Genomic DNA, 13473 nt, shown 5'->3' with positions numbered 1-13473 from the left:
TCCTTCCTTCCTTCCTTCCTTCCTTCCTTCCTTCCTTCCTTCCTTCCTTCCTTCCTTCCTTCCTTCCTTCCTTCCTTCCTTCCTTCCTTCCTCCTCTTTCTCCTTCCTTCATCTTCTTTTTCTAATCTAACGTAGGAGAGAACATACAGCGAATATTTGGTAGAATTCACTTGTGAATCCATTGGGCTCTGAGGATTTTTTTCCTTAGGGAATTCATTGAGGTTTGTTCAATTTCTTTTTCTGAAATGGGTTTAAGTATTTTATTTCTTCCATTAATTTGGGAAATTTATATTTATTTAAGTATTCATCTATTTCTCTTGGGTTGCCAAATTTTATTTGTATATAATTGGGAAAGTAATTCCCAATATTTGCTTTAATGTTTTCTTCATTGATTGAAAGTAAAATTCACCTTTTTCATTTTTGATACTGATAATTTGTTTTTTTCTTTTAATTCAAATTGGTTGATTTTATTGATTTTTCATAAAATCCATCATATTCATACGTTTAATGGTTTTCTTACTTTCAATTTTATTAATCTTTCCTTTGATTTTCAGAATTTAGAATTTGGTGTATAATTGAAAAATTTCAATTTGTTCTTTTTCTGTTTTTTCTTAGTTGCACGCCCAATTCATTGATCTGCTCTTTCTCTATTTTATTAATTTAAGCTTTTAGAGATATAAAATTTCTCCCAAATACTGCTTTGGCTACATCCAGTGAATTTTGGTATGTCTTCTCAATGTCATTCTCTTTATTTTATTTTATATTTTTAAACCTTTAACTTCTGTGTATTGGCTCCTTGGTGGAAGAGTGGTAAGGGTGGGCAATGGGGGTCAAGTGACTTGCCCAGGGTCACACAGCTGGGAAGTGTCTGAGGCCAGATTTGAACCTAGGACCTCCCGTCTCTAGGCCTGACTCTAGGCTGAGCTACCCAGCTGCCCACCTTGTCATTCTCTTTAATGAATTATTGTTTCTATAATTTGTTCTTTGACTTGCTCATTCTTTAGGACAAGATTATTTAGCTTTCAACTAATTTTTGGCCTTTCTGCAGCCCCGGGTTGAATGTAATTTTTATCGCATTATGATCTGAAAAGGATACACTTAATATTTCTGCTTTTCTACATTTGGTTATAATGTTTTTTTGTGCTTTGATATATAGTCAATTTTTGTGAATGAGGCCATGTGCTGCTGAGGGAAAAAGGATCCATTCTATTCCCATTTAGTTTTCTTCAGAGGTCTATTATATCAAGTTTTTCTAAAATTTTATTAGCCTCCTTAACTTTTTTTTTTTTTTTTAAATTTTAAACCCTTAACTTCTGTGCATTGACTCATAGGTGGAAGAGTGGTAAGGGTAGGCAATGGGGGTCAAGTGACTTACCCAGGGTCACACAGCTGGGAAGTGTCTGAGGCCGGATTTGAACCTAGGACCTCCCGAACTTTTTTATTTTTTGATTACATTTATCTAGTTTTGAGAGGAGGAAGGTTGAGGTCCCCCACTAATACAGTTTTACTACCCATTTCCTCCTGTAACTCACTTAATTTCTCTTTTAGGAATTTGGATGCCTTGTGATTTATTGCATGTATGTTTAGTATTGATATTGATTCATTGGCTATGGTACCTTTTATCAAGATGTTATTTCCTTCCTTATCTCTTTTAATCAGTTCAATTTTTACTTTTTTTGAGATCATAACTGCAACTCCTATTTGTTTGTTTTTTTTACTTTAGCTAAAGCATACTAAATTCTGCCACAGTCCCTTACCTTTACTCTTTGTGGGTCTCCCTACTTTAAATGTGTTTCTTATAGACAGCAAATCGTGGAGTCATAATTTCCATTCCTTCTACTTTCCAGCCTTAAGACTTTTTTTTCACCAACTCCATAAGCTACAATCTCACAACTTTACCTTTACTGAGGCACTTGTGGCTTCAGTTACCATTTTTCTCAGCCTGAACCAGGTTGTCAAAACACTTTTTGTTCCAGGTTAAATAATAATAATTTATATTATTAAATATTTATATTATTTATTATATTATTAAATATAATAAAGCTCCCAGTATATATATGTATGTATATATATATATATATAGTGCTTATTGTATGCCAGACACTGTGCTAAGCACTTTGCAAATATTCTCATTCGATTTTTGCAACACCCTGGGAGGTAGGTGCTATTAGTATAATCTCCATTTTTCAGATGAGGAAAGTGAGGCAAACAAAGTTTGACTTGCTAAGGCTCAAGTGTCTGAAAGTGGATTTCAACTCAGGTCTTTCTGATTCTAGACCTGGTGCTCTATCTACTGTGCTATCTAACTGCAATGGTGTGGGAGAAACACACTCAAAGTTATAGCAGGGTCTCGCCCCAAGAATGGGAGACTCAAACTCTGTTCAATCCAGAAGCAAGAAAAGAATTTTATTTCAAGTTAAAGTGGTTTTGGGGTAGTCTTGGGGCTAATCAGGTAGCCTTAGGGTTGATGGATAAGCCCAGGGACTAGTAGAGAAGCCTCTCCAGAGCTGATAGTATGGAATAGCAGCTTGGCTATAGAATGGCAGCTTCCTCTGAGAAGTGGAGCTTCCACTGTAGAGTGGCAGCTTCCATTATAGAGTGGCAGCTTCCACACCCTGTGGATCAGGGTTGGCATATTTATTGGGGTCTGGTAGCTTGGCATCTCCATTCCTAACTCAGGTGGAAGTATATTTCAGGGCTTGTTGCCATAGGGAATCAGGAGCATGCAACAAGATTGGGGGATTCTTCTGGGATGCCAAAGTCCCCCGTGTGCAGCTTCCATGTTCCTCCATTATCCACCATGTCATTGTCAAGGGCTACCCTTCTAGAGTGGGAGCATGGGCAGGGGTGGGTGGGAGGGGGGAAAGATACGATACATTGGAGGACCACTATAGGCAATTCATTATTTCTGAGAACACAAAACTGATGCCTAGGATAGAATGTTACAGATCTAGTACCCAGAGTGAATAATGGAACAATCTATAATTCATGCTTGACTAATGCTGAAACCACAGATTTTGTAGTTGATGTTTAACCAATGCTAACTAGTGAGAAAAGCAATATTTCAGACTATGAGAGGTCCGTTCCTATTACTGCCTTTCACTGTCCACTGTCAGCCCCACATCAGCAAGATTTTAAGGTCTCTTGAAAACTTTAGTTCGTCTCCATTAGTTGATCCGGAAATTCTTAGAAGTAATTCATTTCCTTTTATTTTTCACTTTGAAGAATTTTATCTAATTAATTGATTTAGAATAAAGAAATGATTCATTTCCATTATTTAAACATTATTATTTTTTGATTCTTTAAAAAAAAAGTTGCATCAGATCATCATTTGAGATGGCTTCAGCTTTAAGGTATGAAGAACATTCTCCTTTCGCTGCTGAATGTTGGGTTGGCCATGGGATAGAGCCCAAGCCCACTGCTTCCTGGAGTCTGGACCGTCTGAAAAGAAGCAGATGATTGTCTTAGAATCAGGGTCATAGATTTAGAGCTGAAAGGTACCTCAGCTATCAGCTCAACCCCTCAATTTAAGAGATGAGGAAACTGAGTCCCTGACTCTTGCTAAAAGTTAAACTAGGGGCAGCTGGGTGTCACAGTGGACAGAATGCCAGATCTGGAGGAACTGGGTTCAAATCTGGCTTCAGACACTTCTGGCTGTGTGAGACCATGAAACCCCTTGTCCCTGTCCTTCTGACTTTGAGTTATTACTAAGACAACAAGTAAAGGTGGAAAAAAAAAAACCTTAAAGTAACCAGGTTTCAAATAAAAGTCCTCTTGAACATAGATTTAATCCACTTTCCCTGGTGTCATGTAGTCAATTTTGTTTCAGGTAAACCCCACTATTTATAAGGGGTAGAGATTTCCCATGACCACCAGAAAATGGAGGTAGTTTCATTGAGTTAGAGAAAATATTTTGGTTATTGATGGTTATACAGTGTCATCTGAGCTAGTTAAATTAACAAACAGGTCTTCCTTGAGAGGGATGGAGTTATATAATAAAAAGTAATAATTCTGGGGAGATCAAATGCTAAAGTATGGGGGGTACCTGGAAATCAAGTTTTACAGAATTCAATTCAATTTGATAAACATTTATTAAGCACCTACTATGTGTCAGGCATTGCTTTAAGCACCGGGAGAGGAAAAAATTGGCAAGAGATAAACCCTGCCCTAGAGAAGCTTACAGTCTAAGGTAGTAGACACTGTCATGCCTTCCACATCCCAGAGGTTAGATCTGGAAAATCCGGGTAAAATTTTTTGACCTTCTTTCATACCAGAGAAGAAGTTGGAACTTTTTCTTTTCTTCTTCTTTTTTTCTTTTTTTGGGGGCCGATAGTACCTTATTGTAAATTTTAGGTTAAATATTCATTTCTGAGTTTCTAATCTTTTTTGTTGTTGTTATGTGTTGGCCTTCGCTTGTCATCTGTGGCTTCCACAAAACCTTCCCCCCTCAAATTCCCATTTAATTTCTTATGCCAACCCGAGACACAGCGAAACCATAATGGGAAAAGTCATGATGTGGAAGGGTTATATTGGTAACAGAGGGAAAGCACTGGAATTAAGAGGGTTTGGGAAAGGCTCCTTTTAGGAAGTGAGCTTTTAGTTGGGACTTAAAGGAAGCCAAGTAGGTAGGTGAGTAGGTTGAGATGAAGAGAAAGCCTTCCAGACAATATGGGGTATAGCCAGAGAGAATGCTGAAGGGGAGAGATGGAGCATCTTGTTCATGCAATAGCAAGGAGGCTCGTATCGCTGGATCCAAGAGGATATATTGGTGCGAGAAAGCTGCAAGGGCAGAGTTGCAAAGGGCTTTGAATGCCAGACAGAGCAGAGATCCCTGGTCAAAGAAAGGTGTGGAATAGTGGAAAGAGCCCCAGATGTGGAATCAGGGGAGACACAAGTTCTGATCCTGCTGCATCCTTACTGTGCGGCCATGAGTAGCTTATTCTGCTCTTGGCCTCTGTTTTTTCATCCATAAAAAAAAAGGAGAAAATGATACCCTCCAGCCTTGCCTCCCTGTGTTGGTGTGCAGATCCGGGATTGAGCATAAAGGGAACTCGGTAAACCTCACAGGGCTCTCTCCATGCCAGCTGCCAATGGCATTACTAGGGCACTCTCCCAGCGGAGCAGAAGTTCTTACCGGCACTGGCCAGGGCTTCACAGGTTCAAAGTTCCCTTTTTTGAAGCAGAGAGAAGATGACCAGATTTCAGCTTCTTGGGCCAAGAGGTGCCAGGCCCAGCGGTTTCCTCCACCTACATCTCCAGTAGGGTCAGCTGGATCCAGGATCACAGGCCTAAAGAGCCAATAAATCAATCAACATTTATTAATCACCTACTATGTGTTAGGGACCATGATATGTGTTTTATGCTGATGCTAAAAGGGAATTGAAACAATCCCTGCCTTCTAGGAGCTTATAATTGATTGGGAGAGATAATATTTACATATATAAGTATGTAAAACATGCATATTAATATATATTAATGTTATATATTAAATGTAAGGTCACTTTGGGGAGTAGGCACGTGTAGCAAGCAGTGAGATTTGCTTAGGAAAGACCTTATGTGAAGGTGGTATTTGATCTGAATCTTGAAGGAAACTTGGGCTTCTCAGAGGTAGAGGTAAGAAGGGGTGGCATTCCAGGAGTGGGAGACTGCCAGGTAAAGTCACAAAAGTGGCATGTACCTAGCTGTGTGACCCTGGGCAAGTCACTTAACCCCCACTGCCTAGCCCTGTAACAAATAAAATTAATATAGAAGGGGGGCAGCTGGGTAGCTCAGTGGATTGAGAGCCAGGCCTAGAGACAGGAGGTCCTAGGTTCAAATCTGGCCTCAGCCACTTCTCAGCTGTGTGACCCTGGGCAAGTCACTTGACCCCCATTGCCTACCCTTACCACTCTTCTGCCTTGGAGCCAATACACAGTATTGACTCCAAGAAGGAAGGTAAGGGTTTAAAAAAAATTAATATAGAAGGATATATATAAAATATATTAAGGTTTAAAAAAATAATGAAAAAAGTGGGATGTGGAGAGAGATAAATGAAGAACAGTAAAAGGGCTCATTTTGATGACCTTTAGAGTGAAAGAAGGAAGGGGAGGTATGTATAGTAAAACTGGAAATTCAGGTTCAAGGCTATATAAAGGACTTTAAATGCCAAACAAATTTTTATTAATCCTAAAGCAAATAGGGAACCAATTGAGTTTATCAAGAAGCGAAATAATGTGGTGAGACTTTTGCTTTAGGAAAATCACTGTGTGAAGAATAGATTGAAGTAGGAAGAGAGCTGAGACAGGAGGGCCAAGTAAGCAGTAGTCTAGTAAAAAAAAAGATCTGCAAAGAAGTAGGGATGAGGCAATGAATCTTTGATTAAGTTCCATTGTGCTAGATCCTGAGGATATAAACAAAATAAATGAAACAATCTCTATTGTCAAGGAACTTAGATTATAATGAAGAGACAATAGGTTCAAACAGAAATATAATCAGAATAGACATGAAGACAATAAATCATTTCTCTGCAGGCTACACTCCAGACTTTCTCTACCATCTTAAAACCTTACTTCAATCCTAGAATCCATATATTGGATTTTCAAGTTGGATAATTCCTTCTAGAACCTCCATTTAAGGACACCCAGATTAGCTAGGTCTTATTTCTGTGACACTGGACTTTCTCTTACCTGCCCACCTTCTCCCTACCATTTCTCCCTCTGTCTTCCTCCCCTCTGTCTCTCTGTGTCACTCTCTCTCTCTCTTGTCTTTATCTCTCTCAGTCTTCTGTCTCCTTTTCCTCTTCTCTCGCCATCTCTGTGTCTCTTTGCTCCTTCCCTCATCTCTCCTTCCCTTGTGTCTTCTCTCTTTGTGTTTCTCTTCTTTGTCTCTTTCTCCCCTTTCACTTTCTCTGTCTTTATGTATATCCCCTTCCCTCTTCTCTCTGTTTTTCTTCTTCCTCCACCTCATCTCTGTCTCTATTTCTTTCTTCTTTTCTTCTTCTCTTTCTCTCTCTCCTCTCTCTCCCTTTGTCTTTCTTTCTCTCTGTCTTCTTCTCTTTCTCTCTCCCTCCTTTCTTTCTCTTTCCCCTTCTCCCCCAGTCATCTCTCTTTCTCTGTCTCCCTGTGTCTTTATCTCTCCCTCCCTCTTCTCTGTCTCCCTCACCCCCTACCCACCTTTTCTCAGCCTCCTTTTCTTTGATAGCAGGGATTGTCTTTCTACTTGGCTAGTTTGGCCAAGAAGCATTACTAAGTACTTCCTTGGTTAAATATACACTCATTTGAGAAAGAGGGCACCAGTGGCTGGTCACATCAAAAAAGTCTTCAATTTAATATAATCAAAATTATTTATTTTACATTTTGTAATTTTCTCTAACTCTTGCTTGGTTTTTAAAATCTTTCCTTTCCCAGAGATCTGACAGGTATACTATTCTGTGTTCACTTAATTTTTTTTATAGTTTCCCTCTTTATATTCAAGTCATTCACCCATTCTGAATTTATCTTGGTGTAGGGTGTGAGATGTTGATCTAAACCTAATCTCTCCCATATTGTTTTCCAAATTTCCCAGCAGTTTTTGTCAAATAGTGGATTTTTGTCCCAAAAGTTGGGCTCTTTGGGTTTATCATACACTGTCTTGCTGACGTCACTTACCCCAAGTCTATTCCACTGATCCTCCCTTCTGTCTCTTAGCCAGTACCATATTGTTTTGATGACTGCTGCTTTATAGTATAGTTTAATATCTGGTACTCCTAGCTTTTGTATAAACAAAAACAATGCAACCAAAATCAGAAGGGAAATAACAAATTGGGAAAAATCTTTATAACAAAAAACTCTGACAGGGGTTTAATTACTCAAATATACAAGGATTTAAATCAATTGTATAAAAAAATCAAGCCATTCCCCAATTGATAAATGGGCAAGGGACATGAATAGGCAATTTTCACATAAAGAAATCAAAAGTATCAATAAGCACATGAGAAAGTGCTCTAAATCTCTAATAATTAGAAAAATGCAAATCAAAACAACTCTGAGGTATCACCTCACACCTAGCAGATTGGCTAAAATGAGAGAAGGGGAGAGCAATGAATGTTGGAGGGGATGTGGCAAAATTGGGACATTAATGCATTGCTGGTGGAGTTGTGAACTGATCCAACCATTCTGGATGGCAATTTGGAATTATGCTCAAAGGGCTATAAAAGAATGCCTGCCCTTTGATCCAGCCATACTATTGTTGGGGTTGTACCCCAAAGAGATCATAGATAGACAGACTTGTACAAAAATATTTATAGCTGCGCTTTTTGTGGTGGCAAAAAACTGGAAAATGAGGGTATGTCCTTCAATTGGGGAATGGCTGAACAAATTGTGGTATATGCTGGTGATGGAATATTATTGTGCTCAAAGAAATAATAAACTGGAGGAATTCCATGTGAACTGGAAAGACCTCCAGGAACTGATGCAGAGTGAAAGGAGCAGAGCCAGAAGAACATTGTACACAGAGACTGATACACTGTGGTAAAATCGAATGCAATGGACTTCTGTACCAGCAGAAAGCAATGACACAGGACAATTCTGAGGGATTTATGGTAAAGACGCTACCTACATTCAGAGGAAGAACTGTAGGAGAGGAAACACAGAAGAAAAACAACTGCTTGAACACATGGGTTGAGGCGGACATGGTTGGGGATGTAGACTCGAAACGACCACACCAATGCAACTATCGATAATATGGAAATAGGTCTTGATCAATGACACACATTAAAACCAGTGGAAATGCGCAATGGCTATGGGGGAGGTGGAAAGTCGAGAGGGGGGGGGCGGTGAAGGGGAAAGTAAGAGCATGAATCATGTAACCATGTTAACTTTTCTAAAAAATAAAAATTATTAATAAAAAAAATTTTTTTAAAGTCTTCAATATTGAAGGTGGTGTTTGAGTTGTATCGTAAAGGAAGAAAAGTCTTATTGGACATGGAGCTTAGGAGAGAGTGCATTTCAGACATGGGAAATGGCCAGTGCAAAGGCAGAGACGGGGGAACTACTGGAGTGTTGTGTGGGAGGAATGGAGAAAAGACCAGTTTGGTTTGGTATCAAAATTCCAGGAATAGGTACCTGGATTTCCTAAGCTGAGTAGATAGGAAATGTCTGATGATTTCATTCTGAAAATTATAGTTGACTATCCAGTAGATACAGATCTGTTGGTATTGCATTATTAACTCCAGGACTGTCCGGAAGCCTTCAGCTGTGTCAAAATCTTCCATCCCACTACCTTGCTCCCAGGCATAGACTGTCAGAAGTTCCAGGGCATACTTTGGAGGGAAGGACACTTTCTTCTTCAATTTCTTGTGACACTGAAGGCCAAGAAAGAAAAGGGAAGCAATGTAAAGAAAATAAAACTCATTTAATCCTATGACTGTCGTATGACTGCTGAAACTGTGGCTGGCAGGATAGGGGTGTAGAAGGTCAATGAGATCCAGCACTGAGGGTTGAGTGTGTTTCCAAATATTCAGCTGCTAAGAGGGAATACAGAAGTGTTCCTCTGGTATAGAACCTGGGGTGGAACAGCAGAGAGACAGGTGTTTGGCATCTGATGGGCATAGCTGGAAAAGGGAAAGCTTTCTCATATTAAGTAGAATGGAGAGAAGATCTCTAGGAAAGAGATGGTAGTGTTTTGGATCTTCTTTCTAACAAAAACGTTTGAGAATCAGCTGAGAGCATATGCTAATCTCTGCGGTGAAACTTAACAGTAAGATACCCTGACTTCCATATTTGTCCTAGCCTTCCCCCAGATAAAGCATCCACATGAATGGATCATATATATGATTGCATATAGCCATCAAAAGTATCTCTTTGTAGATATATTTATAGAGAGCCTTAAAATTCTTTCCTTTCTTGTCTCTTCCTATTATAATCCCTTCCTTTAAGACTCATCTCAAATATCACCTTTATAGGAAGAATGCACGAAGAAAAAGGTACAGTTAGATTGCTAAGCCAGGTTGGAAGCCCATACAGAGAAGAGTATATAGGAGGAGGGGGTATAGAAAATTGGAAAATGTCAAAGGTAAATGAGGACCGAGAAAAGGACGATGGTGATAGCAATGAAAAAGTCACTGTTTTCCCAATAATTTTTACCAAATAGTGAAATTTAATGTAACAAAAAGATAGATTTAAAAAAAAGAAGCCGTTAAGTGTCACAGTAAATAGAGTTGCTGGGTTCAGAGTCAGGAAGACCTGAGTTCAAATCTAGCCTCAGACATTTCCTAACTAGGTGACCCTGGGCAAGTCACTTGATGTCTGATTGCCTGACAAAAGGATCCACTGAAGAAGGAAATGACAAATCACTGCAGTATCCTTACCAAGAAAACCCCATGGATGGCTATGGTCCATGGAATCATGAAGAGTCCTACAGAACTAGACAACAACAATAATGCTGAAAGGCATTGGTGACCTTCAAAAGCATTCTTAATAGAATAGTGGTCTTAGAAGCCTGTTCCAAGGAATCGAGGACAGATTAAGCAAGTATAGAGAATTTTTCTAGGAGTTTAGCAATGAAATGGTTAGGAAGGGATAAAGAGTTGTAGATTGAGGGAATGGCAAGGTAAAGGGAATCATGGAAATAATTGTAAACAGCAAAGAAAGAAGAGAGAGAAGAGGGGAGGGAGAAGAAAAAGGAGAGAAATGAGGGAGAGGAGACAAATGAGAGATGGTGAAACAGAAGAGGAGATAATTACTAAAGGATATGAGAGATGAGAGAGGATTGGATTGAGGGCATGAGTGGAGAGGGTTATCCTTTATCACTTAGGCCTGAAGCAAAAGCAGAAAGAATAGCCGAAGGCAATGCGAAGTTTGGGACTAGTATGCTGAATATTGAATGCAAGTCACTGTCCTGGATTTATGTCTCTATTACTTCTTTGCCCCATGCACTTCTTAGGGTTTACATGTATCATTTTTCCAGAAAGAAATGTAAATAGTTTAACCTTGTTGAATCTCTTGTGATTTCTTACTCACATATTTTTATGCTTCCCTTGAGTCTTGTGTTTGAATGTCAAATTTTCTATTCAGCTCTGGTCTTTTCATTAGGATTCTTGAAAGCTCTCTATTTCACTAAATGTCAGTTTTTGCTGAGTAGCTTATTCTTGGTTATAATCCTATCTCTTTTGTCTTTCAGAAAATCATCTTCCAAATCCTCCATCTCTTTATAGTGGAAACTGCCAAATCTTATGTGATCCTGACTGTGAGACTACCGTATTTGGATGATTTCTTTCTGGTTCTTTGTAGTATTTTCTCATTGACTTGAGAATTATGAATCTTGGCTATAATATTTCTGGAAGTTTTAATTTTGAGATTTCTTTCAGTAGACAATTGATAGATTCTTTCAATTTCTATTTTGCTCTCTGATTCTAAGATATCTGGGCAGTTTTCCTTCATAATTTCTTGAAATAATATGCTTAGGTTCTTTATTTTGATCATGGTTTTCAAGTAGTCCAAAAATTCTTAAATTATCTCTCCTAGATCTATTTTCTAGGTCAGTAGTTTTTTTCCTATGAGATACTTCACTTCATTTTGTCCCCCCCCCCCCAATATTTTGGTTTTGTTTTATTGTTGCTTGATGTCTCATAGAGTCATCATCTTCAATTTGACCAGTTCTGATTTTTAAGAAAGTACTTTTATCAGTAGTTTTTGTGTCTCATAGCTCTATATTTTTGTGCCTCTATTACAAATTATCTTTTCATAATTTTCTTGCAGTTCCCTAATTTCTTTTCTAATTTTTCCTTTATCCCTCTTATTTGATTTAAATTTTTTTCTCTGTTTAAAAAGCCTTTTCTTTAGCTCTTCTAGGAATACTTGTTGGACTTAGGTACAATCCACATTTTTCTTTAAGGCTTTGTTTTTAGGTGTTTTCAAGTTATTGCCTTCATATGCTTTTATGTCTTGAGCTTGCCTATCATCATTGTAGCTTTTTATGGTCAGATTCATTGTTTGATCATTCTTCAGTCTATTTCTTGAATTTGGACTTTATATTAGAGCTTTGAAGATAATGATTGGCCAGAATTTCTGTCCTTTTTGCCCTTTTTGCTGTTTCACAGCTTGATCTGGGAGCCTGTAGGTTTTTGTTTTTTTAACCACATGTTGAAAGGTTCACCATTTGGTGGGACCCTATGGACCAGGCAGGTACTTTGGGCTGAAGTGGAAAGACTGATAGACTTGGACCCAGGACATTGGACTTTGAATCAATTTTTGATACAAGCTGTAGGTAACTCATCTTACTTCCATGACCCTCAGTGTCCTTACCTATAAAATGGAGGTCACAGCATTTGTGTTACCTGCTTTACAAGGTGGTGGTGAGGAGAGCCCTTTGGAAAGTGTAAACACGATCTGGAAATGTGTCACCAATAGCCAGTGATGAGTCTCATCGGCACCATGATTAATGCAAAGACTAGAAGGGCTATTTTAAGAAGTTTACCTGCTTGTACCAGTGCTTCATCAGACGGATAAGACTCTTAAGCTTAGTGGGACGAGAGATGATGAAGTCTCTTTGCAGTTCTGTGAAACAGGTGGAGAATTCACCCCCCTTGCTGGAATAGGATGATTCATACAGTTTGATGAGTTTGATGTAGTCCTCAGGGTTTGGTTTAGATTTATTGCCTGTCATCAGGAAAATGATTATAATATTGACTATATAGTTTTCAAAGTATTTTTTAACCCTTCCCTTCTACCTTAAAATGAATACTGTATATTGGTTCTGAGGCAAAAGAGTGGTAAGGATGAGGCATGGGGGTTAAGTGACTTGTTCAGGGTCACACAGCTAGGAAGTGTCTGAATCCAGATTTGAACCCAGGACCTTCCATCTCTAGGCCTGGCTCTCAGTAGCCATCTAGCTGCCCCTAAAGTATTTTTACATAACATTTTAGTACTATAGACTTTCAATCAGCACAAGACACAGGCAGTCAAAACTATTGACTTAATCTTATCTTTAAGATACCCTGGAAGATAAGAATGTGTACTGTGTTTAGTAATGCAGAATCACCAGGTATCAGATATAATGACTTTCTTCTAAGTCAGGAGAAGATGTGTATGAAAGTATTTTGAAAAGGATAAAGTCTATGTGAATATACTTTAAGAAGCAGAGATTTCATTAGTGTAGTTATCTACTCCACTGTTGGAGAATGTAATCTAATTATATATAATGGAAAATATAATATATGTTATATACTATGATATTATTATAATATACTATGTATACTATTATATATGGTATATATAATATATTACTATAACAATATAACACTATTATATGTGTAATATAGAATATGTATAATATAGAAGTCTCTATAATATATAAATTATACATATATAGTTTATGTAATAAATATATAAATAAAAATACAAACCAACAAAAGAATATATAAGCTATACAGCTTAGTAGCTGGGCTTTGAGAGTAATTGTAGCTGAAAAATTCATCATCCTGTAGCCAGTCTGGGGTCCAGGTTCTCTGGGCTTAAT

General features: G+C 38.2%; 1 protein-coding gene across 1 annotated transcript in view; it reads right to left on the bottom strand.

Annotated features, from left to right (window-relative positions):
• Positions 1–3348: 3348 nt before the first annotated feature.
• Positions 3349–13473, bottom strand: part of LOC123256875 (2'-5'-oligoadenylate synthase 3-like) — an 81163-nt gene continuing 71038 nt past the window's right edge. Inside the window, exons 22-25 of the mRNA XM_044685433.1 lie at positions 12433–12614; positions 9081–9319; positions 5135–5288; positions 3349–3441 (exon numbers count right to left, since the gene is read on the bottom strand). Coding sequence (XP_044541368.1) covers positions 3349–3441; positions 5135–5288; positions 9081–9319; positions 12433–12614 — 668 coding nt within the window. The remainder of the gene's footprint in view (positions 3442–5134; positions 5289–9080; positions 9320–12432; positions 12615–13473) is intronic.

The sequence above is a fragment of the Gracilinanus agilis genome, chromosome 1 (assembly GCF_016433145.1).
Source record: "Gracilinanus agilis isolate LMUSP501 chromosome 1, AgileGrace, whole genome shotgun sequence".
Taxonomy (NCBI): domain Eukaryota; kingdom Metazoa; phylum Chordata; class Mammalia; order Didelphimorphia; family Didelphidae; genus Gracilinanus; species Gracilinanus agilis.
This window is presented reverse-complemented; position numbering and strand designations above follow the sequence as displayed.